The sequence below is a fragment of the Apteryx rowi genome, unplaced genomic scaffold, assembly GCF_003343035.1.
Source record: "Apteryx rowi isolate R43461 unplaced genomic scaffold, aptRow1 scaffold_1158, whole genome shotgun sequence".
Classification (NCBI taxonomy): Eukaryota; Metazoa; Chordata; class Aves; order Apterygiformes; family Apterygidae; genus Apteryx; species Apteryx rowi.
Genome location: NW_020447373.1, coordinates 97095 through 124589, shown reverse-complemented (window position 1 = coordinate 124589; position 27495 = coordinate 97095). Strand labels below are relative to the sequence as shown.

The 27495-nt window shown below is 35.1% G+C and overlaps 1 protein-coding gene across 2 annotated transcripts; it reads right to left on the bottom strand.

The window, feature by feature from the left end:
* Positions 1-719: 719 nt before the first annotated feature.
* On the bottom strand, positions 720-24261 carry PDLIM3 (PDZ and LIM domain 3). 2 transcript variants are annotated; one of them, XM_026080817.1, is made up of 8 exons: positions 24054-24261; positions 17914-18065; positions 16258-16342; positions 9397-9464; positions 5874-6137; positions 3266-3393; positions 2006-2117; positions 847-1153 (listed from the first exon to the last, which is right to left on the bottom strand). In XM_026080817.1, exons 1-8 carry the CDS (start codon positions 24144-24146, stop codon positions 964-966), a joined length of 1092 nt encoding a protein of 363 aa, XP_025936602.1. In that variant the 5' UTR covers positions 24147-24261; the 3' UTR covers positions 847-963. The 2 variants fall into 2 exon arrangements, with proteins under 2 accessions (XP_025936613.1, XP_025936602.1); XM_026080828.1 differs by lacking the exons at positions 5874-6137; positions 9397-9464 and adding an exon at positions 9915-10102 and having other exon boundaries at positions 720-1153; positions 24054-24256.
* Between the last annotated feature and the right edge of the window lie 3234 nt (positions 24262-27495).

The window sequence follows — 27495 nt, the reverse complement described above, 5'->3', positions numbered from 1 at the left end:
TAAAATTTAGTAGATTTGCCCAAGTTTTAATTTACTGCCAGTAAAGATATTATGATGATATTTTCACATTGTTTCTATTATGAAAATTGAATGATGCAGAGGCAAAAAGTACCATTTTCTACAGAAAAGCTTTTAAATTTACATTCATTCTTAATTTACAGTGAATTCCTATTAGAATAAATTCTTTCTTTTCCAAGAACAATGAATGTGTGTGTGTGCCTCAACAACTTTCTAAGTGAAGTGAAAGCTGATTTCATTGCAATTTGTGCTTTGCAAATCATTAAAAAAACATATTTTGCTTTTTACTAAGAAGTCTTTATTATATTAGCCGTTTTATTGTATCAATTGATATTAATTTCTTATTACATTTGTTGCATCAGAAAATTAAGTAAATAAAACCCCAAATCCAAAGCAAGGTAAACAAAATCTATATTTGGCACAATAATGATAATTGAATAACAGATGGTTGAAGCAGACATGACCAACTGGTTGTTTTGTACTCTTGTAAAATAGCTGCTTTTCTAATGATCTGTCAGGTGTCTTAATTTGGTAGGGCCCAGCCTGTAACACAGTGAGGCCTTTAATGGCTGTGATGTTTGCACAGATATATAATTTATGTTAACAATATTGTCTTCATTACGGTACTTATGTATGTACTATAATAATTATTTAAAACCTCAGCTGTTTCACTGTTTTAATCCAGTACAGCTGATATCAGGACTCTTTCAGTTAACACTCCATTGAATTATATTGTCATCTTTGAAGATAATACTTTAGCAGAATTTTACTGGTCTAATTATGCTACTGCTGGTTAATAGAGACTTCCATCTCACTCTGAATGCCATAAGAAAAGGTTTAAAAGCTACTACTTTGGATTCAGACTGAAGTCCTGACAGTGTATTGCTGTTCTAAGCTGTTAATGGCTTTTTGTGTGCATGCATATATTTGTGTGTTAATGTAAGACTAGCATTTTGGGTAAACAGTAACTGCTTCATATCCCTCTGGCGGTCTCATGCGAGCTCGTGCATGAGCCTCACAGTATAATTGTCCCTCCACAAAGAAGTAGCCCTTTTGTTTCAGGTTCAGATTGCAGTCAGAGCACACAAAACATTCTGGGTGCCGGTACTTATCACGTGCCTTCACCACTGTCCCTCTATTTGGAAACAACGAAAAGAAAAAAAAAATTAATAAAATCAAATGAATTTAAAGTGAGGAGAAACTAGAGTATGACAAAAAGTAAGTTCTAGGTATTTATGTTAAGGCCTTCAGGTTATTCATTTGGTGGTCTTGCCAACCACTACAAACATATTTTAAGGTTGGAAATTGATTTTGAATAAGTGAGATATAAAATGCCATAGAGATTATGACATAGACAGATCAGTAGTTCATTGGAAAGTCAGATCTTGGTTACAACACAGAAAGTACAGTCTAAAAAATCAAAAGGTGACAAAATGAGTTTAAAAAACACATTTCCTTACTGACTGTGGTCTGAGCTCTTTGTATTCTTTGGTGAAGTTGTCATTGAGATACAGCTGCCATTGAGATATAAATCTGATAGTTTCAAAGTAGGCTCAGAAAGCATCCTAGAAACTCTCACTAGATTGTGAGAAGGATACTTTATGCTATTAAGCAACTCTGAGAATCCATAAACTGCATATTATGTATTTATTACATATATTACAAATGTAGTGCAGGTAACAGCTGGTTTCATTTTCTGTGTGTTAATGACTGACTTGCAAAAGGTCCTAAGACATCTTAACTGAAGCTTTGATGATACATTATTGAAAACGACATATCTGTATTAAAAATGTCTAAGATATGGGTTAATGATTTGGGATTTAGAACAGATTAGATTAGAATTGTTCTAATATCTCTGTTCTCCAGAAGCATTTTTCTAATTGTGCAGACTGAGATCATCACTTGGAAAGCATTCCTGCAGTTTATGGTGGTGTTTGAGGACATGGCTTGAACCAGAGATTTTTATAACTAAAAAGAAGCAACTTACAGAATGCCATTCCCACATTTGTCACACAGTGGCACTTTCTGGACATTTGCTGTGCCAGTAGGTATCTTTGTTACAGGTGCTTTCACACTTCTTGTACCCGTGGGGCGTCCATCTGAGAACCAAAACATTCCCATTATGTACAGGTTATTATAAAAGCATCTGGTGCAGTAAAATACTTTTTTTTTGAAATATCCACTTCTGGTTTTAGTTATAGGCTTTCACTTATATCAACTAACAATAAAGTTTCTCTGTGCAAGTTTAGTAGGCCAGATCCTGTGCCTTTGGAACTGGGAAGAAGATTGTGTAGCTGTAGCAAAAAAGCAGGTACACCAGTGATTGTAAATATAATGTTCTCCATGACCAATCTGCCTTCCTTTTTCACAGCTGCCTCGTGGGCATCCTCTAACTATCTGACAGTAGGTCTTGGCTATAACAAGAGAAGGAGGAGTATTTGGTTTTAACACAGCACATCAGTCAAGATCTATTGTTGAAAAGTTTACTTATTTGTGTAACTAACCAGGCAATAAATTCTGATTACAGAAAGTTGTGCAATATATGTCAGATTAGTGACATGATATAAATATAACTTTATAGCAAAACTTAAGAAGAAAATGTCAAACAAAATCTCACAGTAATATATGTATAGATAAAAAGATGCATTTATCCTTTCTCTGGTAAATATTTGGATACAAAAATTAAAAATTTAAGTATCTACCTTTTAAGTTAATTTTGCTTATATTTTATTATTTATACTTACTATAAATGTAACAAACTTGTAGCCTTTAATAATGTTCCTAATTATTTTCAAAAACTCATAATTTGAAGGAACTGGGACTGTAAATGGTATTGTTGTCTTCAATTTTTATTTAGAATGGAGAGGAGTACGTGAAACTTATCTCAGGAGTTGGTTCAAATTTCTCTTTTCCTAGATGTGGAAAAAACTTTTTTCTTTTCTTGGTATCATGGTATCTGCAACTTGTTGCAAAAATGTTTAACATTCAGTTAAAATCAACTTTGTACATTAACAGCCTTAAAATCTGAGAAGAGATTTTGAAAATGTGATTAACACCCCCATTTTATTCCCACAGGACATTGCTAGCTATAAAAACAAGCGGAAAAATTGCTAGGAGGCTGGCATACTATCTATCATATTCAAAAAGACTTGGGCTTTCAGAATTTCATACAGCTCTTCTCTCTCCTGTTTTCTCCTCAGACTTCCTCTTCCCACAAACATACTAAAAATGCTTTGAACATAATCACCTTCTTCGGAGACTAAATTCTGGAGCACTTTAAAGGAGCCAGACTGGCGAGGTTGACTGGGCTCCTCCTGATTGGCGTGCAGCATCCTGTACACATCAGACTGAGGTATTGAGGTGGGAGCAGGGTCACTGCATCATAGGAAGGAAGAGCAGATAAAACAATTAACAAACATAACTTTAAAGCAGTAACTGTGTACCAGACACAGAATATGAATTCAGTAAACAAGACAATCAGTTCCTAGAACTACTGAAAGACACTTTTCTCCACCATAGCATTGCTTTGTGTAGTCCTCTCTTGATTAAATGCACTGAAAAGGTAGCTGTGGAATTCTAACAAAGAATAAACGTACAAACTCAAGACAGTATTTCCATAATTACTGTTCTAGCTCTAATGGCAACGGGAAATAGGCCAGTACCTGTGTTAAACCTCAAAGCAGTTGTATTCCTGTGATCAGCTGCTCTTTTGTGTGGTATTCAAAAATCCATTTTCACGGCAGTTGGCCTCAACAACATTGTTAAAATCATAGCTCATAACTTTAGATAGAATCAGCCAAAACCTAAAGAAACAAATCTTTCGGGAGAGTATCATGATGTCGAGGTGTTCTCACCTTTCTAAGTTGGTTCAATCACTAGTTAATATAGTGATTACCTGACTAAGATAGTTGGTACTTATTTGACTTAAGAGTTAATGGCTGAATTCCCATTGACTCATGAGCCTAAGCTTTTACCAAGAATATTTCATGGTACATTAAACTGTGTTAAATGTTCTAAATTAATCATGATAACTAACATTTTAAGTAGTTGAGAGGAAGAGCAGATGACTACATGTGCTGGCAGAAATTAGTCTGAACGCATACCATCTGTAAACTTCTAACTGCCACTGGAACTAATTAGAAAGGTCAAAATATACRTCAGTGAAGTCTCTTACCCCCACTGATACCTAGGTAAATGTTCAGTATGAATTTCTTGTAACAACCGGCCTCCTAGCATCTGTTGAGCCTCAGGTAAATTTCTGCTGGAAATAAGCAACTAATTCCACAGGGGATCAGACTGGCTTTTGACTTACATAGTTTTGTTTGTTTTCCAGGGTAGCATCTAGACTAASATGACACAGTAATAGCATCAGGAGTTTGGCGGCTAGGTATTGACCCCTGTTGGTTACGTTGATTGTTTTTATCTTCATCCCTAACCAGATTTCTCTGAGCCATTTTTAAACTGGTGAAGAAAATACCATTTTCTTCTAGCATTACAAGCTTGTAATCTGTAGAAGTTTACTTTTTAAAATTCTCATCAATATCTTCCTAAAAATTAAACTAGCAAGTGATATAAAATTATATACAAAATACAAAAAAACTTACTGGACAGGGTTTGAGATAACATTTCTAAATTCATAAATAATGAAGAGGAGTCCGAAAACAAAAGAGACATTTCAGAGCTGTATAGAGAGTCAATTCTGAAACTGGGAATGTCACAGGTGTTTGTGAAATCTGATTACTCTGGGCTTAATCTTTTATTTCAGAATAAAGAAAAAGCAAGTTGTCTTTTTTCTTTTCTCTTTAATTTTTATGATTGAGAATAAATAATCACACAATAGAGTAATATAATCACTCTGCAAAGACTGCATGAAGTTCAGTATTGTTTTCATGAGCTCAGCATAAACTTAAGTACTTCAATATAAGTATGATTTTTATGGTTAGTAACAGACCAAATCTGCAAGGTGCTGAAGAAGGCTCACTGGTGCCAATGATTAATACTTCTTATTTAAAATATTAGTAATTAGTTTGAGTTTATAACATACATATTATAAATTATTAACTTAAATACTGTTGTAAAACGGAAAGATAAGTTGCTGTGATACAAAAGTTAAGAAAAAGGAATGTGAATGGTGCTTTGAAAAAAAAGGAATAGAGCTTTAGAATTTTCTTTTGTCTAATCTTCCTCTTTATCCACACAAGGTTCCTACCTGACTTTTAGTTATTGCAATGGATAAAATTTGTAAATCAGCTTTTGACCATTACAGAGATCAATTAGTAGGCCTAGAAAGTGAATTCTGGCTCCTTTTGGATAAGAACTAATGTTGTGGAATGAGTTGTCCTGGATGAGAGTTAAATAAGTAACTAGAATACTATTAACATCTACAAGATTTCCAGAGATTCGTAGCTTATATTTCAACAGTTCAAATCAGTTAGAGTTAATGCTATTATTTTTATTAATATTTAATAATAATAAATCATTAAATGGTTGTTAAATAATTATTGCTTGTGAGAACAATAATAAATAGTTGTGAATTTTAGGGGGAATCAGAGTCTTGATTTGGAGTGGTCAGTCAGCTAACAATCCAAATAGTATCATTGGCTTTTATTATTAGCTRCAAATACAAGATTATTTCATATGAAATATTTATTGGTAAATACTGAAAGATTCCTTTAACACTTTGGGTTAAAATATCATGAATTACTTGTATTTTAATGAAAACGATAAATGATTTAACTTCTCTTTAACCCTTTTATACATTATCCTAGAAACAGTGTAATATTATTAAAGCTCATGAATTTCCGTATGTTCTAAATTTGCATATTCATAACTGTTAAACATACTGCTCTAATTACCTCAATTTGGGTGTTTCCCCCAGAGCTGTAGAAACTTGGCCTTGCAGTGTTTCCATGATATTGTCATCTGAGTACAACTGCATAGGTGTATTAAACTGAGCGTGTACAATCTTGACACCAGGAAGTTCCATTTCCAAGGGAATGTTAGGGGCCATCTTAGATACTGCTTTCAACTCGGTAGGGCAGATAGAGCTAACAGTGCTAATTGAAGAGGGAGTGCTGCGTCCACTGCCACAGTCAATCCCCGAAGGAGTGCTGCATCCACTGGGTTAATAGCCAGATTACAGAGAGGTGTGCAATGCATACCAGATTATACAGAAGAAAGACAAAAGTAAAGGAATATGGTGATGTTAACAAGGTTGAAAACATAAACTATAAAAAATATAAAAAGCAAAAGTATGTGTATTCACTGAAAAGTATTTTCTTGTAAAAAGTGTCAGTGTCAATTATAAAGCATTCCTTAAAATTCTGGTATATATTTTATGTAAAGACAATTCAGAAGAGAATATTACTTTGCATTTTTAGTGCTGGATTTTATTGGAGAGTTAATTAAGCCTCTCCAAAGCTCTTTGTTTTTGATGAGTAATTCTTAACATCTACAAATGGGAAAAATAAGTTTATGTGAGTTGTCCACATCAGTGACAGAATAAACACATGCAGTATTGGAATTCTAAACACATTGTTCCAGTCCTGTACATAACAAGCCATCTCAGTCCATAGTTGAAGAGGCTTCTAAAAAGTAGTGGAAAATAATGACTGTGACTTTTCCTAGATTTCCTTAAAGTCTACAATGAAGTATTTATTAATCTTTAAAAGATAGTTTAACAATATACTTAGAATTTTTTAAGTATTTGTTGAATTTTTAAAGAAGAAAAATTGTTAGAATAACCAGTCATACTTTTGCATTTCTAAATTATAGTGTTTCCAATAGAATGTAAAGTGGCCCTTCACAAGAACAGTGAGTATAATCAGAGAACTCATTTTGGTCAGACCTTTTTCAAGGACTTTTGAAGTTGATTTTTCAATATTTTAAGTATTTTATATATAATAAAAAGGATGTACCATTTTAGAGAAATATTAATGTTACCCTACATACTGAAGTAAAATTGCTACACACCAAGTTGACATCTCTGAAAAAGGACTAATAAGATAATGTCGTGACCATTTTGAACACTTGACTGTTTTCTCCACAGCACCTCAGAGGCTTTCTTTGTTCAGGGATATTTATTTCCTGTTACTGTGTAACAGTGCATAAAGCAGGCTTTACACGGTCATCAGTTACCATTTATGTGATATTCAGAGGTACAGGATGATATATGACTTTGTCTTTTTGCTCCAACCTGCATATCATAGTTACAGTTGGTTCTTTCCAAGCTAAATGGTTCTGTGTAAACCAGGGAGAATACTGTATTACACAGTTTGATAATACAGTATGGTCACTGCCCAGTAGTCACTTTTGAGTGGAGAAGAAGACCCAAAGTTCTCTCTTTGATTCACTGGTGAATTTGTGTAGAACCACTTTCTCAAAAATGTAAAGGGAAATACATCCTCTACCATCAAAGACATATCAAAAGAAAGTTAATTCTAGAAAAGATAGGCAAGTCTTGATCATCACCCAGTGTAAACCAGCTAAAAAAACATCACAGGGGGCAATTTATAAGTTTACAGGCTTTTTTTTTAGGAAAATGAAGGCCACCTTTAGATCCTGCAGTAGAATAAGTTTTGTCAGTGCTGATAATGTTAGTAAATGGAAAATAATAGGAAAGGGCTAGAAAAGACATAACCATTGCAGTCAGCAGCCAAAGCAGTGTTAAAGCAGAGTAAACTTTAAATAAGATATAATAATATATAAAATATAATTGCCACATACTTTTGTCAGAATAAAATCTAAAATTGTTGCTAATGTCAAATCTGTTAGCTCAGTCCCGCTGTCCATAATCAAGTCTTCTTTTAGTGAAAGTTTATTTTGATTTGGCCTCAACTGTCCTACGGAGACATTTAGTCAAGATGGAGGTTTGTTTTTTACTGTGTTTAACAGAGGATATACAATGAGCCAAACAGGTGAAAAAGGAATTGAGAAGCAGTGTGACAACCATTGCTTTGTAAATGAAGCCATCTTCATTGGAGATTTTGGAATTCGTAAGTACAGACTTTTCCAATGTTAGAACACCTTACAAATTTTACCTAACTAAGGTTCTAAAAGTTGCTGCACTTCTGTCAGGTTAATTTTTGCAGTTTTTTCCCATCAGCCATTCTGGAAAATGACCATTTGCTTACATATTCTCACTGAAAACACTGTGTACCTAAATGAGATTTCTGAATTAGGGGATTAGGCTCTGATCTACCCATTGGAACCTCCATAATCAGATTAGGTATCTGTAAATGGTACATAATGGTCCAAAAGTCAGGTTAGGTACACGTAATTGCTACCCAAAGTTAGAGGACATGTACGTTTGCTAAGGACTGTGTTGTCATTTATTATGTATCATAATCAGGCCACAAGGAGATACAGGTGCTGTTTCTCCACTGAGGCAGTATTCTATGCTGTTAGTTCTTGTTAATGGATGGGGACCCTATCCAGCTGTTACAGTTTCTTCTTTATCACACAGTTGGTTGAAAAATTTAACACATCTCACAAAAACTGATACTTTGTATGAGATTGTCCATTGTACACCAAAATCAATTATCATCCTGATTTTTTGGTCTAGTTTATCAGATTTAAATTAGCGTAACTGAACTTCAGACATTTGTAATCTTCAGAATGACATACAGAGCACTAAATCCCCTGTTAAAAACTGTAACTGCTAGAAAGGATAAAGGATAGCATCATAATATATTGGATCACTCAAGCACTGTTGAGCTTGCTTGCCTTTTTAGCCACAGAGGTTACATTGTTTTCCCCTCTGTATCTAAGACTGTAAAAATAATACAAAGTTAGGCATTTCACCCCCAGTTATGATAGAGGAAAATTACACTAAAAAAATGGACATAAGTATGTAAGGTTTTCTGTATTTGAGAGCTTTACAGGTCTGTGGCATCAGCTGGTACTCCTATTTTAGAGCTGCATCAGATTGCCTTCTGAATAGAAGAGTCTGCTGAAGAGTAAACTTTACAACCTCTGCATGGTCAGATGATAACTGATATAACTTTTTATTTAGCAAATTAACAAATTACTTATATTCCCATTTGGACAGAAGAATTTCATAGCTCCGTAGTTTTGTAAATATGCAATATCCTGTGCTGCACTGTACTGTAAAATGAATCAAGTACAGTTATTTCAGACTTGTATCAATATAAATGAGGTAAGAATCTGGACCTGCTTTCTTTTGGAAATAGAATTTTGAATTTCAAGCCTGAACTCTGCAAGTCAACAATTTTATTTATTAGGACTTCAGCATTAGGTTATATAGTACTATAAGCTAATTTCAAATGCATCAGTATTCTTTATTAATGTGAATTGTGAGTATCCATTAAAAAATAACACCATGCATCCAAATCCAGCACAGCACTCAGAGTTTATAACCTGCTTCGGCCTGAGACTATGAAAGGTTTGGGCCGAATATTATGCTTGTGTTCAAAGTAGTTCATATCCTGTAAAGAAAAGAGGGTTAAAATAACTTTCTTCAGCCTATAAATGCTTATTTCTAGATAAAAAGTAGCTTACAAATTCTGAAAATAGTAACCATGAAGTAACCATGTTTATTTTGTACATTCCTGGTACTCAAAATATAGCCACTTTGGTATTCAGAGACTTTGAGAGTATGGGAGTGTTACTTTGCCTGTAAGAGGGAAGGATGGAAGGTAGTGTTGCAGCCTAATTCAGAGAGCAAATTTTAGCTACCTGCAGAATTGCTRCTACAGAGCTGAATGTATAGTTTTCAGTGTTGGAAAAAATTTCTTCATTTATCACCAGTTTTTGGAGAATCAATAAGCTCCTGATTATCAGAAAACAAAACAGCAAGAGCTGGACTTTTTAATTGAAAACAAAATAGTGATATTACCACAAATGACCGTGTAATATAAGTAAATGCCAGTACTCACTTGTGAGATGAGTTAGGAATGAGACCCCTCAGTTGTCCATGAAGCGCATCTTGTATATTGCCAGATGAATACAGCCCAATTGGAGAATTATAGGAGGAGCTCACTACCTGTCTTTTGTCATCAATATTTGCTGCTGCAACAAAAGGCTGGGCCCTTCTGTTGTGAGCTGTACCAATAGGCTTGAATTCCTGTACATAATAGGCAGACAAAATACACAAAGCTACAATGCACACCAAAGCTAGTAATGAGTAAAACTGACAACATCAGTATTGTTAATCTCTGCATTTTTTACTGTTGCAACTTTGTTATTTTTTAACTGGTGCAAGCATACTATACTTTTCCATGAGTTTTCAGTATGCTACATAAGCCATATGCATTCAGAGATTATTATTTTTCTGCCTCAGGACAAACAAAAGGCATTCCGTACTTGTAAACGGTGTGAAATTTTAGCAATTTAGCAAGAAATTTAAGGGATGAATACTATAGGAACCTGTTGTATTGTCCTCTAGATTTTATATTGTTTACTTTATTCTTTTAGAAGCATTTCACATATAGTTAGCTTAATTGCTTCCCGTTATGGTTAATCCCTGGTTTCTGCTTTTTTTGTCACACATTGGTGGAGGGAATCACAAAAATACAGAGATTTTRTTGTAAATGTGTCTTGTAGGAAGCCATCATTTTTAACCCTTCTTTTAGCAGAAGTAGTCTTGAATCGACTTCAAATTGATGACATCCTTCTGAATTGATTCAGTACTTTGAGGCTTACCTATGCATCAAAAATTGTGATGCTGCATAATTCAAAGACAATATCAAATCATTATAAATAAATAAAATCCAGAAATGGGTAAGTGGGAAATCGTTCTGCCTATGTTGGCTTTTTTCTGGATTACAGTTTTATTTATTATTGGCCCAGATCATTGCCTCCAGTTGTGGAATGCATAGGGATAAGATCTGGAACCAAAATCTCCGATGACCTTTCAGATAACTTCCTATGTTCTTCAGTGGTGATGGGCAAGGGATGATAAAGACCATTGACTGTGTAAAAATATGCTTACTTGTGTTGTGTGCATTTAGTACAGACTTCTGACTCTTTGTCAGCTAAGGTCCATCACTAATCCACAGCAGTACAGCTTTTGGGGAGAACAGTACTATCATCTGCTGAGGGTTTTTTGTGTTTCTTATAGTGGGTGAAGAAGGTTTGCTGCTGTAGTCCATCACCTTTTCCTGGTGTCCTCCAGTGTTCTTTGGAGACAGTGCTTAGAAAGCTCTTGAGCTCCTATGCTTATGGAATGAAAAGYTCTGGTTCCTAACAAAGATTTCTAATATTTGAATGGGTCTCTTCCTTTGAGACTGGAAGTGGCCATGGTAAAATAGCACAGGTAATTAGTACTTTAGTAGAAATAGCTTACTACTGTGATTATGGCTTTGTTTTTGAGATGCATGTCTACCCTTGTGCTTAGATTCACTGTAAGTTTTAGGCCATCTGACAGCAAATTTGCAACAGATGAAATGTGAAGTGAGTACAGACCTTTCACACCTGCTAAGTATTTTCTTGTTCCTAAATTTTCAGAGCAAATCTTTGCTAGAAATTTTGCGAAGTGTGATTGGTATAATAGAGATACTTCTATAATACTATAAACCATTTCTGTATTTATGTTTAAGTTCCACGGTGTCATATGGCCTATGGAGAATCTAAGTTCTGATTCTGCTAACTGATTTTTATTTCAAATTGTAGAAGCTTGTATCTTGGGTGCTAGAGCTTTTTGCTTAATCACTGTGTACAGATTAGGTTGCCTGATGTTTGCTATTACATATTTTTATTGGTGACACAGCCAGTATCTTCAGCTTTGAAATTATTCAAGTGCAATTGTGATCTTTCACTTATGTCTTGCAAGCTATACAAACTCTTCTCTTCATTCTGCTAAACAAAACTTTATTTAAAATTGCTTTTGAAGCAGGAATCCATCTTTTAGATTGCCCTGACCTTTAAGAATGTAGAAAAAAATTCCAGTTGAAATAAATACAACTATTAGCAAAAAATGAAATATAAATTTGAATACTCAGATCCACAGAATAAATCAAGATAATAAGAGCACATTAGACAAATGTGGACACATTTTTGACATCTGCAGGTTTTTATTTATTCCTCAAAGCATTATTTCCTTTTTCAGACAATGTCAAGTCTCTGTTCAAAGTTTTGGTGAGCAATTTTCTTTTAAAAATTGTGAAATCCTAAATGTGAATTGTGCCTTATGCTTTCATTTAAAACAACAGTTTCAGAAATATTTTTACAAAGAGACCAAAAGAAAAGTCATGGTTATATAGGATGTGCAACCAGAAAACACAAACAGCAAAAGCAGTTCTACTAAATGGAAATGTTTAGCAGCAGTACACTAGAACAGAATACAGAAGCAGCAGTTGGATAAATGAGCACAAAGATTTTACTTGCAATCCTTTGTTTCTGTCTGGTAGAACTGGGTTGCACTTGACAAAGTATATTAGTAAATGGAGGTAATTACTACAGTTTAGGATCATGTCTGCTTTATGAAAGATACTAACCTCAAAGTATTTTAAATTGATTTAAATTTGTGAGGTAAATGTATGATACAAAACAAACAAAAAACAACCTTGAACACTGTCATTTCATCCCCTTTTTATTTCTTGATGACAAATGAACAGCACAGAAGACGTGGCAACTTTACAATATAAAAGTTGTGAAACAAGAATTTGCAGTTAGTTAGACTTAAATTCCATTTTCTTTTTAACTCATCTGTTCATATAAAATGTCACTGACAGAACATACAGCGTCAAAAATAGTCCAGCTCTTGTGTTTATTGGATGTCATTGAATCAATGAAAATCCCTCCTTTAGTTCAAAAACTAAACAAGAACTGAATGCAGTTCAAATTCCCAATCAGGAACATTCAAGAATTACAGTATTTCATTTCTTAATATTTTTATAGCTGACTGGTGTCCTTTTTGCACGGCTAAATACATTTTACATTGATACAGATATCAGAAATAGAATGAATGTAGCCCCAATAGTCTGTAGGCAGCAGCCACCTGTAAATGAATCCAGCAAGGAGCACATGATGGTATTCACTGGGGATAACTGTCACGACAGTACACAGATGTTCACATTCTGGAGGTAGCACATCACTAAACAAGTCTGAATGCTGTTATGGAAGAGGGGGAAGGTCCTCAAATCTAAATCAGTGTACTTATGTTTCAAATCTTGATTGTAAGTAGTAATATACTATAAACTTATTTTTATAATAGAAATTATTTTTCTTTATATTTTTAAACTGGCCTATGTATATAATATATTTCCAAGGAAAGTTAATTGTCTTCCTTGACCAAAGATTTAGTCACACTGAACAAAAAAATCAAAGACTAAGATAGAAGGAAAAAAGAGATTCAGGAAGTTGTGGTGATCGAAACAAATACATTCATTTCAGATGAGGTTAAAAACAGATAGTAAATGAGAAAAAATTTACAGACCATAACATTGTTTTACACTGACAATACAGCATAGAGGTATAATCGAGGATTTTTAAAATAATTTTAATAACATAGAGTTTGTCATTTAGATGGATTTATTTTCTCTTCCTAATTATATTGAGATCCTTATTTTCTAAAGTGTTTTGATATATAATATGATGCATTAGTTACACTTCAAGCAGTTTATTATTTCCTATTATTTATCCATCGTACTGTAGTTTGCTAAAGACTAACAAAATTAGGTGGCTATTTTTTATGGGAGAATCCCAAAAGGTAGCTTTTAAGAGTGATTTTCAGTCTGCATTTACTGCTTCAAGTTATTTACTAGAATTACTGCCTCAGGTTTCATGTTTGAGTTCTTCCTGGAGGAAGAAAGTTAGAGCTTTCATCATCTTTGACACTTGCCTATATCAATCTCCAAATGACTTTCTGGGGCTGCTCAGCCTAATGCAAAAGCTTTCTTCTCTTAGAGGTTTAATGTTCAAGTTCCTTAGCTGGAACGAGGCACATTATTAGATGTTTACAAATTTTCACATAACCGCCTCTGAGCATCTGCAGAATAGTTTCTGTGCATTGATGTTAAGTATACATTGGCTAAATATTGATGCGCTGAACAATTTAAAACATGTTTTACTTTCATTTATAACTATCTTTTGATAGCTTGCAAACAGAAATTAGATACTTGCTAAGAAAGTTGTGTAAGTCTTTATCTATTATTTAGTTAGTTTCTAATATATTTTAAGTTACTAAATTCCCATTTTTTTCTAACCTTTGTGAAACTTACCTGAGTGAATTTTAAATCGTCTTATCTGGCAAGAATGAAAAATTTTGAGTATGTTTATATCATCTGTGACTTTTTGATAATGTTAATTATTATATAAATGGAGGAAATGCTTTTAATAGAACTCAGTGATTTTCCATTTCTGCGGACCAATCACTGAATGCAACATTTTTGGATGAAAGGGATTTAAGCTTGAAGTAATACTACACTGCTTTGGGATTTTTTCCACTTCCATTAGCTTCAGTGCCTTTATTTATTTTAGATACTGGAATTTTGGCTTCAGCAAACTCTAATGTGACTTAAACAGCACTGATTATAGTTCTGCTATAATTCATCATCTGAGGTTAAAGAAACTTTGATGCTGTACTGTTTTCAGTACTGGTACATACACCGTTGGGTTTCAAGTGCTGTGGCTAAATATGCAGTAAAATCAAGTTTAAAATTCCAGCATTTTTAGAGAAAAAGCATATTTTTTCCAGATATAGATCAGAACGGTGGATATTCTTGGATGTAAGAATTTGGTTTGAATTGTAAATCATCCCTAGAATGGCTGGGCATATTTGTTTACAAGCATTGCTACCTTTCTGAAGACCTGTTATTATATATGTATATATCCAGTAATATAAAAATATTCAGTACTCCTCATTTTCTTATAGAGGAAAGAGGTGGACACACCAAAATGTAGAGATTGGCTATTTAATCTAGGAGAAGCTGTTTTTCTGATTGCCTAATGGAGACTTTTCAATAAGCTGCCAAATAGCACTTAAGAGTTCAATCTCATGATTTATTTTTAAGTAAGTGTTCTTTTCAGGAATGCAACTTTCATGCAAAGAGATTACTTGTTGTAAGTTATATATGTTATACATGCCTACGTTGTTTTCTCTACAGCTTTTGTAGTGAATTTGTCCACTTCCACTGCCATTTCTTCTATGTATATCCTAGCTATTCCACAAAACTAAGCATTTAAAATAGCTGTTTCATTTATACTATCTCTTACTGCTGAAGAGGCTGTGTATTTCCGCAGAAATTTGCCTTGTTGCTTATCAAAAAGATTTTTAGATTGGAAAGAAAAGATAGATTTGGAACACGGAAAAGCCATATTCCTGTTTGGGAGTGTATTTGTGAGAATGAAGTTGGTGGAATTATTGACTGCCTGGAGTTTGTTGAAAAAGTATCCTCTCTTAAATTTTTTCTACGATAGCATGTTAATCTACCACAGGATAAATACTTGAACATATTTGCTTCGATCCTGGCCTGCTAGCAGAATACTCTTTTTTCTCTCCCCACCACTCCTGAGAATACAGCAAATGTTCCTGGAAGTTCAAGAAGGAATGACGAAGGAGTAAAGCTCTAGTTGTAGTTAGTTAGCTAGCTTTGCCTGCTAACAGCATGGGGACTCCTGATGGCTTTGCGCAAGGGTCTTGGTGTGACTTTGGAGAGGTGGAATAGGGAGAAGAATTTAAATTGATTGGTTTTGCTTTGCTCATGTACAGGGACCAAACCTTTGCCATTCAAAAGTGGTTTGCCCACTGATCAGTACATGGGTTTGGTACAAATTTGTAACTTGCAGTTCTGTAGGGGAATGTAAAAACGTATGGAAGTAGAGTCAGCACTGGTGGAGCTCTGTTTAATTGACTTCCATCAAAAAGACTTCTGTGATGTTGTAGGCGCATAGCTTTGGTATTGGACATTTATTCCACTTTGAAAGACTTTCTAATACGAGGACGAACTCTCTAAAAGAGTTAAAGCAACTTAAACAATATTTGAATGAAAGGAGGTATTTTCTTTCCATAACAAAACTGTGTGATATGTCTAGTTTTAAAGAAAAATGAGAACGTATTGTGACTTGTTAGAATTTTGTTTCAGTGATAGCAAAAAATTAAAAACATCCAATCAGGTAAAATGATGCCCATATATATAAAATACATCTTATGACTCACATTAGCTTAAACTGGCGGATGGTGGATGAAATGCTATCCAAAGTTTTAATGACCATGAGTGAGATCATTTAGAGTGTAAAAAGACAAATTGAAATGGATAGTTAATTTATAAGAATTCATACCTGTGGTTCAGCTTCCAAATTTATCTTGAAGGGGTGTGCTTTGCCATCTTCTGACACTTGTGGGGACCATAATTTAGTTTCTGTCCTATAAAAAAAGACAGGCCAAAATTAAATAACTTTAATTCTTTAATAGTTGCAATAGTTGTGTAAAATAAAATGCAGTCTGAAAATTGGCAGTTTGTTCTATGCTTTTTTAATTTTTCACATAAAAATACTTTAACAATATATAATGTGTACTATATTTTATTAACAATATATAAAATGTGGGTTTTTTTAATGATGTATACTACGAACAACAGGAAATAATATATGAAGTTACTAATTACTCCTCAGGGTATTTTACAAAAATAAGTGAATAAATTAATAATAATACTAAACTACAACAACATGATTTTTTTTATGACCGTGACATCCATTTAAGGTCTGCTTTTCAAAGTAAGGGGAGTGCAATTCCTCTTATGTAAAGTGTATATGCAATTGTAAATAGAAGTTACACAGGTGATTCTTTGAGTTGAGTAACATCAGTTACAATTCTGTCTTTGTTGTCAGTGGGAAATATTGCAACTCATTTTAAAATAATGTAATATTAATATTAAATTTTAGTATAGTTTGTGCACAGTAGTAGTTTGTTATGTAAGTATCAATATTTAATATTTTAAAATATGCACATATTTCATATGCAGAATTACACTTACCTTATTTTGAAAATTTTGAAAATCTTTCCTGAGAGAGTTGCTAAATGACATATATCAACTTGCAATAGAACCTGGAATTAAATATAGAAATTTCTGAACCTGCTTCTGGGCTTGGTAACTAAATAATGCTCCTTTTGAGAAAAATACATCTTTATTTGGAAAGAAATACTGTGGTCAGTTGTAATAAAGTGCTGCACCTCCCTGAGGGCCTCACGTCAGTCAGAGCTGTTTGATTCTTGGAACCAGCTGGGAGGTGTGCTAGGTGATTTTGATTAAAGGCTGAGCAAACTCAGTTAGGAGATGGGGTGATGGAGGCTGTTTCTTTTGGTGGCTTTAGTCAAGAGGAAGAAAAGCAAAAATATCTGGACTCCTGCAGTTTAAGTAAGAGATTTTTTTTTATATTGCTTTGCAAATCCTTTATTTGATGTAATGCATTGTTCCCATAGACAAGCACTTAAAAAAAAATCCTTGAAAGCCTGATGTGATGTTGTTTTCCTTAACTGGCAAGATATGCTAGTAGCTTTGTCTGTCATTGAGAACAGGAGGCTGTGGTAAGCACCTGGAGCTGAGGGAGCACTAGCAGAGAAGTAACTGAACAAGTGACAGCTAGTTGAGGGTTTTATTGTGGCACTTTCCAGCTGTTTATTTGACCAGAATTTGAAGGGCTGTTTGTTTACAGACAACAAATGTAGGGTTTGCGAAGTCAGTAGAAGCAGTAGGAGGTATGGTTAGCAGCTCAGCAAATGTAGTGAGTAGCCTGAGGAAAGCTGCTCTTGTTGTGTCTGAAGAAACATTCTAGGGACTCTTGCCTGATCTGGAGCTGGTGAGGTAAATCTGGATGCTTGTTATTTTAAAGGTTTTGTAGAGTTCTCTAAACCATTTTGAATAGTTACTTTGCATAATCACTTAGTTGGGTCATATCCTCTTTCAGTAGTAAGCAGACATGTACATATATACATACCTCTCAATTTTCAAACAAAGCTGATGTACAGCTGCTTTAATTTTCTCCTGGGCATCATTATGCGTCATGTTCTCTGTGCTTTGGCCATCAATAGCCACAATAGTATCACCAGGGCACAGGTTGGCAGCTGAAGCCTTGCTTCCAGGTGTAATCTGGAAAAAAAAAAGTCAAATTTAACTTCTTAAGCACCATACATACATACATAAAAACTGGTAGAGAAAATAAACTTCACCAGGCTTCCCTGTTTTCTATTGGATTGTGGGGGAAAATGGGACTGTAAACAACTATGACTACTCACAAGAAACTGAATTCTTAATTCTGCTAGTCCCTCTATAGTTCAGTTGTCAGCTCACCATTTAAATGCTTTGTACATCATAACCTCAAACTACCGTAGATGAAAATTGTCTTTATGCTTCTGCATTAAATAGTTTATGCCTCTATTTTCTGTATTTACTGTAGCTTGTCTTTGAATTTTCCTTCCTAGCCTCTATTGTATAATTTACTTGAAAAAAGCAGTTAAGTTCTCCCTTACAACTTCAGACAATAACAGAATAGCATATATTGGGCAGTTATACTACTAAATGTTCAGGTGCATGATGTGCCATTGACTGCGTAAAATAGAAAGCCACTTGCGATCTTACCACACTTAAGGGAAACACAACAGCAGTTAGTATATTCCCTGTTATTCTGGCCTCTCATGTTGTATTTATAGGTAATAGCTATGCTAATAATACCAAACTTACATTTTTCTCTTTACAAGTGTTTATTCCAGATCCTGAACTCCTTAAAGTGCTTAGCTTTAGTCCCATTGCATTTATGTAACAGAGACTCTGATCCTTCAAGGTGGTCTATGCAGAGCCATTCAAATACCTCATGGAAACATAATGAAGACAGTGACATTCACAGAAACAGCCCTAAGCTTATTGCTCTGTGCTTTTTTTTTTTTTTTTTTAATCTTGTTGATCATCTGCTACGTCATAGTTAAAATAATTGAAATGAAACATTCTTTCTGTTCTAAAATAACCACTGTAGAGAGCCCACGATCTTGGATGCTACTTAAGCATATTCTAGAAATCTTTACTTGGCAGCATGTGACTTCTTGTACCATCATGTCATTTAAACAGGTCTTTGGTCACTGAGTGGGATTCAGGTCCCTTAATATAGGCACCTATTGGCGTTTTAGGTGACCTTGGGTATCCAAGAAGACAACATGAAATTGATGGACGTAGCACAGGAACTTCTGGAATTCAGCCTGTCTGGAACAGCAGACCAGAGGGGGACAGGCTGGTGCATCTAAAAATAATGCTAACTGCTTATGTTTAAGCAAATGAATCCCAATGTAAAGTATCAACATGTGAATACAGTCTTACAAGAGCAGCACTTTTATACCAAAATAAACCCATCTGTGCCATGTGTGAAGTAAAAAAGCTATGGGAGAGAACTCATTTTACTGTGGGTTCTGTGAAAGTCAAAGCAAGTACTGAGTGATTAAAAGCAATAAAGTGTTTCAGAGGACTGGAAAACATCATATGGAGATGTTCTTCAGTTCTGGTGTTTTCTCCATCTTCCAGTAGAGGAAGAGACTAAGCTGCCCAATGTGCCTCCAGTATGTTCTGAACCCCAGCTATGCTGAATCAAGTAGTCTGTATTGCCTGTGCAAGTGACAATACTGACTGTCAGCATAAAAATTGGATAGAAATATTCTTTTTGATGTGTATCGTGCTATATTAGCATTGGAACTGGCAAAAATCAGTGAAATAGAGTTTCTACTCTTTCCAGCTGTCCACCTCTTCTATATAGGTCTGAATGCTCAAAGAACTTACGGTTTGTTTTGTGTGATTTATTATTATTTTTTGCTTTCTAGCATATAAACTTATTTTTGATTTCTCTGTATCAAACTGCAGTACATGTGCTATTATCAAGTCAGTTAGGCAAACTTTCCAAATCGGTACTTGTGGCCAGCTGTAGGTTTTTAGCCTCCCATTCACCAAAAGGATGAATAAAGTGTTAAGGTACCTGAATAACCAGTTTGAGTATGAGTCAGTGAAGTTGCTCATAAATTGTAAATCTGAAGTCTCTGAAATTGTCTGTTTTTCAAACTTTAACAGCTGCGAGTGTAAATGTGCTACACCAAGACCACTTACACAGTTGTAATAACAAAGGGGTAGAGTTACAATCATGCTTGTCACTTTAACCTGGAATGGCTCCTGATTTTGCCTAGCATGTTGTTTGTCATTTTGCATGTGCCTGCTGCAGTAGAAGTCCTGGCTTCTGAGTGCCTGTCTACTAATGCTCTAATACTCAAAATATAATGTGCAAAAATAGCCATGCTTGGTTCCTTCTCAAGTGTAAGCTTGCTTGAATAACCCTTATAAAGGTTAATCAGTATATAATGCTTTTTACGTGGCACAACAAATGATCTGCTATATCTGTGGCATACTGCAGCAATGTACTGAGATACGACCCTGACTCATAAAGCATCTGACTAACGAGGTCAGTATCCCTGCAGCTATGCTGCTAGTAGAACCTAAATTGCTCTGTGTTGCTGGTGATAATGCATGATTCCTTAGATTTTCTTATTCTTACCATGTTGTCACTGGCTGCAGTGATGCTACTAAATGATTGGTTGGAAATATCATCATTTGGTGGCAGCAAAGAAGGAAAAGGGCAAGAATCTGTATTTTCCTACTCCTGAGCTGAATTGATTATTGTCAGGTTTCTGGGGCTTGTCTGTGGGGCCTTAACCTCTTGATGGAGGCGTTGAACCCTACTTGCCCATGCCTTCTGGGGTGCAGAACTATCTGCTCTAGTGCAGTCCTTTTCCCTCACCTACTCTTCCCAGGATACAGGAGCCTCTAATTACCCCATAATTCTGCAATGGCATTTTGATGGTGAGAGGTGCAATCTGGAGATCTGCCTCTAGGATAGGGTAGGAGGAGTATGGCAGAGTTTCAGCTCCTCTCTCTTCTTGGTGCATAGCAGAAAATCTTGGTAAGTAGCAAGACTGCGGCTTGAGGGGAGGGAAGTCGGACAAAATTACTGCAGGCCTACATCTTATAGAAAGGGACTAGGCTGTGCATTGCAAGACCACACAGTACCATGGGTATGATACTGGTATCACAGGTACCTCAATAATCTCAGTTTAAGTGTTTCTTGAGGAACTTATTGATGCATTAAATGTAAATTGTGAACACTTCAAATTGTGTTATGGCCCTGGTGTTTGCTCCCTGCCCATCCGTGCTTCCTGAGATAGATGTCCCATTGGTGCCTTCTGGGAATGTTAGCCTTTGTCTGCAAGGCACAGGGCTGTACGACATGTCTCTTGCTCCTGTATTGTAGGAATCTCAGGTTTGGATCAATACAAGGATATGTGTTGGGGGCAATGTCTGTTATGAAACTCTGAAGAATAACTCTCTTTATAGAGTGCATCTGTTTAAAAGATGTGTAAAACTTGTCATGCACAGTTTCATTAATATTTCAGGCTCTGCTTTTTTTTTTTTTTTTTGGAAGAGAATTAAGAACATCTGCAGGGAAAGTGGCTAAACATAAAATTGGATTAATATAATACCTGCTTTACAATCTGTAAAGACTTATATTGAAACAGAACTTGCAAATCTAGAGTTGGTAACAGATTTTACCATTCCCTCCAACCTCTATAAAATTTAATAGTTTCTATAGTGCTTTATTCAACATGACTTAAATTCTAGGATTGAATTAATCTAAACACCTAACCTAAAATGTTATCTTCTGTTCAGAATAGACTGAAATAATTCTGTTTCATTAAGACTAGGTTTTTGATCAGTCTCATTGCTGTAACTTCTTCGCAGTTATGTAAGGTTACAAAGATTTAAAGAAAAGTTTTCAGTATTTCTTATTAATTTGTTATTTCTGTGCCTAACAGAATCTAACTTAATATGTCTATTTTTAGTCCCCTCCTGTTCTTATCCTCCCAAGGATCATGATCTGTGGTTTTTGCATTTGTTTGAAACAGTCAAGAGTATTGCTTTGCTTGGGAAATCACAGATCCTTTTTTGAGATGACATCTGTTTTTTAGACAGGTGTATGATGATCCCTTGTTGTGTTGTCTATTTCTCGGACAACTCCTGGTAAAGGCTTTCTGTTGTTGAACAAGAGATACAGCTAACCAAACTTACACCTGTCCCATTATTTTACTCAAAAGGTGTTTAAAAACTTTTATTTATTGTTCTAATCGCTAAAAATATTTCTTGTCATGACAGTTAAGTCAAAAGTGGATGCATTGCTGGTGATACCTTTGACAAAAGGAAAGTCTAGGCCCCAAAAAGCAGAGCATATCTTGCACCACCTCTTGGGAGCTACTGCATAAATGCTTATTAGGGTTTCTTCTGAGTGTTATTGCAGCAACAAAAATATTAATGTTAAATAAAGATTCTGTTAAATTTCCTGAGCTTGAACTAAGGAAACTTAAACTTGTCCTTTTTCATATAAATGCTTTATAATTTCATAGTTCTACTTGAAATGTGACTTATTTATTTATTTATTCAGCAGTACTGTAATTTAGTAGAAGCCAGCTGTTTATGCCTTGAGGCATTTGGTAGGTATGAGTCAATTGCAAAATCACTTATTCTTTAGAAAGTTACATTTATGAGTAACATCCTTTGTTAGTGCAGTTTTAAACTTCATTGGACTTAATCTAAACACAGAGAAAATACAAAACAGACACTGCTAAAATATTTTTCGTTAGAGATAATGGAAACTATTTTTCCTTTGGAGGCCCATAAAAGGCAATGAAGGCCCCAAATCATCCAGAGTTTTTTTTTCTTCTTTACTCAATATTTTTTTGTCTCCTGTTTCTCCAAAGGTTTTGTTATGTCCTACTAATATTTGTCATGAAGTTACATAAAGCCAAATACTAGCATTCTATTTTATTTCTATTTACAATAATAGGTAAGTTCTGTTATGCTTATATGAATCGGGAGTAAATAATTGACTGAAATTAATTTGTACTGCTATAATATGTGAAATGCTGGTGCTTAACCAGCTACAGACTCCTGTTTAGAAGCATTTGCTGCAAGGCATCACCAGTGGTATCCATCCTTCAAGACTCTTGACGTTTATTTAATACCAGACATACTGTATATATTGAGTCATAGTGCAGTGAGTTTTCTTTGTTTGGTTGTTTTTTTTCTTTTTTTTTTTAATTTGGAAGATCATAAAACCCATACTCAGTATGTCAGTATGATTGAGGTACTCAAAAGCAGCAAAAATATAAGGAAAACTAATTCTAGCATCTGACGTGTTGAACACAATTTTCAAAATATACAAATTATCAAAATATGTATTCTGTCTTTTAGATAGATCTATGTTTGTAGATGCAGGGCAGCTGATAAAGTTTTGTGCACTGCATTCATCTAGTAACACTTTTCTTAAATAAAGTGAGATTAATAGCTTAAAAACCACTGAAAAATGGAGGCTTGGATTCTCGCTGCCTTTTATTAGGGTGTAATGTAAATTGTCTGTTGCTGAATATGGCAGAAAATACTTAAGAACCATCTCCTCCATATTCAAGATTGGGTAACTTTTCTAATAGTTCACTGATTTAGCATTCATGATAGTGAAAATTTTTACTTATGTAAAAACAGGTGCTGTTGCCTTTGCTGACAATAAAGCAGCTCTTGATTTAGTTAAGTGACTGTCACATTAATCTTTGGAAGTTGGTGCGAAGAGTTTACCAAGTATAAACTTCCAGACATGAGGAGCAGCTGCAGAGTGGTCTTTTCTCCCAGTGACCACACAGGCTAGTCATAAAAATGATAAAAGTGGGGTCTGGCCTTTAATAGGCTCAAAACTTATTTTCTCATCTGAGTGCATGGGGAAATCGTGCTATCATGCCAGAGTTCTCCTAGCACTGAGGCACTGGAATTTAATTTTTGAGACATAAATAGAAATGCAGTTTAAACTCTTTGGCCAATAAAGTAATCCCACAAATATGTTACACAAAACTTAGAAACCTGTTAGCTTTCAGCTAAGTCCTCAAAACGAGCAACTCCTTGCTAATTTACTTAAGGCTTCATCTGCATCTCTGAACTCAAGGAAAGTAAAGGGCAAAAATCGAAATTAATAAATGTAATAAACAGAAAGGAAATGGAAAAGATACATACCCTGGTTATGATTAAGGGTTGGTTAAAATCTATTCCTCCTGAGAGCCTGAATCCCCAGGGTGCTGGTCCTTGGAGAATAACGTTTTGTGGCATTGTGCAGAGACTTTTTCTTGGTTACTGTTTCTTTTTCCTTAGGTCTGTATGAGGAGCTGAGCTGTAGGAGGAAGAGTGCTGTCAGCAGAGTGCCTGCTGGACAGGGCAGCAGACCTTTGATAACTTTAGGGAGTTTTACTCCTCTCACAGCTGCAGGCACTGCACTTTATCCCTGCTCTTTATGTGACGTCAGCCAGTCCCTCAGCTTCTCCACCCACGGGGGGGAGTATCAAACTCGGACAAATAAAGTCTGAATGCTGGAAAGTTTACAACAAATACATCAGCTTTATCTGCTGCTTCAGCGGCCCCCTCAGCCCGACATTTAGTAAGCATCAGGTTGCAATGGCCTTCTGATTTCTTAAAGCAGTGCTGTTACCCGTTTGTTCTTATGCTAATTACATTGCTGGTGCTTGTTTTAACTAAACAATGCACTGCTCTGACTATGTACACTATTCTCTTTCATGTAAACAGAAATATTGATGGTGATATTTCCTTCTCAAAGTATTGTTTTACATCTTACCTTATTTGTAATGTGATAATTTCTTGCACTATAAAGTCGTTCCAGCCCTTCAACTGAGTTTTTCAGCTACAGCCACTTGAGAGAATACTATGCATCAACTAATGGCTTGAAACATTTTCACAGATGTCATGCATATCTCTCATACTGGGAAAGAGAAATGAAGTATTAATTGATGGTGTCCCTTCCTTTTGTAGTAATCTTAGCTTTTTATAGGATAGTCGTGTTTACTTCTCTTGGTTGTTGGTGTTACTATACTCTGCGATCCTTTTGGCTTTCTTGCATCAGCTTGTTTTGCTTTGTTTTGACTTCTGTATCCCTTATATTTTGCTCCAAAAGAGAGGGATGTTTTTTTCAGTGCTGGTATTCTAGTTCACTTTCTTATCATGCTGTTACAGATTTCTCTTTATATGTGATATTAGCAAAGTGATGTTCTTTTAAGCATGTCTTTGCCCAGAATTTGGCCTGTTTTGTGACAGTATCTACAGTTCTTGTCAGGCAGAGCTTTGGGGTGTTTTTTTAGTTTTTTTGTTTTGTTTTGTTTTTTTGAATGGGTCAATAGCAAGTTAGAGCTTGGACAGAACAGTTGAATAAAAACTAATGATATATATTTTGGCATAGTAACAGTCCCCATAATATTTTCCTACCTTTGAGAAAAGATTTTTCTGTTCCTTATGGCAGAGGATTTACCTGCTTTTGCTCACTCCGTGCACTTTGCTTTCTTACTGTCTGTAGCCTGCTTAGAAAAGTATCTGAAACTGGAAGAATAAAATGCAGGTTCATACTCTTGTGATCTTTCTTTTGCTGGGCACCTTCAGGGATTTTGGTAAAAGTGTAGTCATTTAAATTGAAATCAGTGGCTCAAAAGACTTTTCCATTAAGAAGCAAATCAACTTTATCCAGCACCCCAAAATGATGATAAATAGATGAGGAACTAGAAAATAGATCCTTGCTTGCAGTTTGATGGCTGTCATGAGCTGACGGGAGCACAGCTTACTGTATGGATGTGAAGGAAGATAGCACATTACAGCAGTAAGACAAGGCAGCTGTTTAGTTCAGGGATACCAGGCTTGGTGGCTCAAATGTATTGTGTGTTTTGAAGGTAAACATTCAAGGTCAGAATTTATCACTAAGTAGTACTTCAGTTTCTCACTTTTTTTTTTTCTTCTTCCCCGTTACCTGTATTGGATGAAAACACTCCAGTGTTTGGTACCCTTTTTCTTTGTCTTTTCCTAGTGAATTCTGTATTCTCTTTGATTTGTATGTGGGAATGCATGGCATTTTATATGTATTAATTTAAAGAATTTCTTCATGGGCAGGTTTTTTTTGTTTGTCATTGAGTATTGGCAGTCTCAAGTAGTGAAGTCTGCAGTGCTCTTGGATAGAAAAGGATTCAGAAATATAAGAATTGCTGTATCAGGTCAAACCTATGACCAGACCCTGACAGTTTCCAGTATCAGAACATTCCATACTTGTATAACAACTTGTTCACCTGGGAGGTTTCTTCCAAATTCCTGTTAGTAAGTTATTGGCTTATGTCTTAATACACAGGCTTATATTTTTTTAGAAATCCTGCTCCTTTCAAATCATGCTAAGCATTTTGATTGCTGGTGAAGTAACTGAAGGGTGGACATCTGGTCAGTTTGGGATGGCTGTTAGTTGGTAAAAATAATCGGTTAAGGTGTCTATAAAGTTTGTTCACTTCTCTTTCTTTTACTGAGATCTGCTTTTGTGTCACTTGTAATATTATTAGATATGTTTAGGGAGAGAGCAGGCTCAACCTTTTTCTAGGCAGGTAGTTTCTCTTAATTTCAGTGAAAGTTATCTGCTTATATGACTGAGCTCTGGATTCTGTTGTAAATGGCTCAAAGATTTATTCTGCCTTTTTTAAAGGAAGGGTGACCTGCTCTCCAAGGTGCTGTTGTTCAAGACAGTGATTGCTAGGTCCTCTTGTATTGATGTAACACTAGTTGAGCTTTAAGTCTATTTACTCTTCTTTTCTGTAACTCTTAAAAATTTCAGCTTAGGAGGCAGTAGTGAATTGATACATGCTACTTAAGGCTGTCTCCTAGTTTCTTTTCAGTGACTGCTTTTAAGAAAGTATACTTTTTTGTTTTTAATCTCCCTGAAGCCTTTTATTTTTTTCATACTAGACCAAGATGATCAGCTGAGCTGGATTGAAACTGGAGGCTTTTATCCACTTAAACAGAGGTGTTTTCTTATCAGTGAAGTAAGGGCTACTTTCTTTTACCCTGTCTAGTTTTAAGGCATCTTACATATTGGAATACTATTGTGAGACAGGTTTTGCTAGAAATGCTGAGCGACTTCTAAATAGGCAAGTCTTGAAATGAAAAAATTATTTGTAATGAAACCATATGAAACTGGGTAAGATGAATCTTTTAAGATAATTGCAGTGCAGATCTCAAACTTCATACCCAGGCATAGCTCTCTCTCTCTCTCTTAGTTTTGGCCTTCATAATCAGTCTGAACAGTCTATAGTTCTAGGTATGAAAATGAATTTTTGAAAATGTGCAGTGGCGTCAGACTTTTTTTCTTGTGCCTTTGAAGCTTCTATGTAAGAAACAATTGTTTTTAATAGCTTTTCTTGTTTTGTTGTACTGTAAGATCATTAGTATTACAAACCTTTCTTATGTGCAAGTATACCTCCACTTAATCCTGTGATTATGCTATGTGTATTTTATACACAGCATTTGTGTATAAAATAGCTTTCTCTGAATCATAATCTAGTTTTTTGGTTTGTGGTGTGACTAACCATAACGTTTGAAGCAATCCTTTGCTCTCTGTAGATGGGCATTTGATATCTGTGCCAAA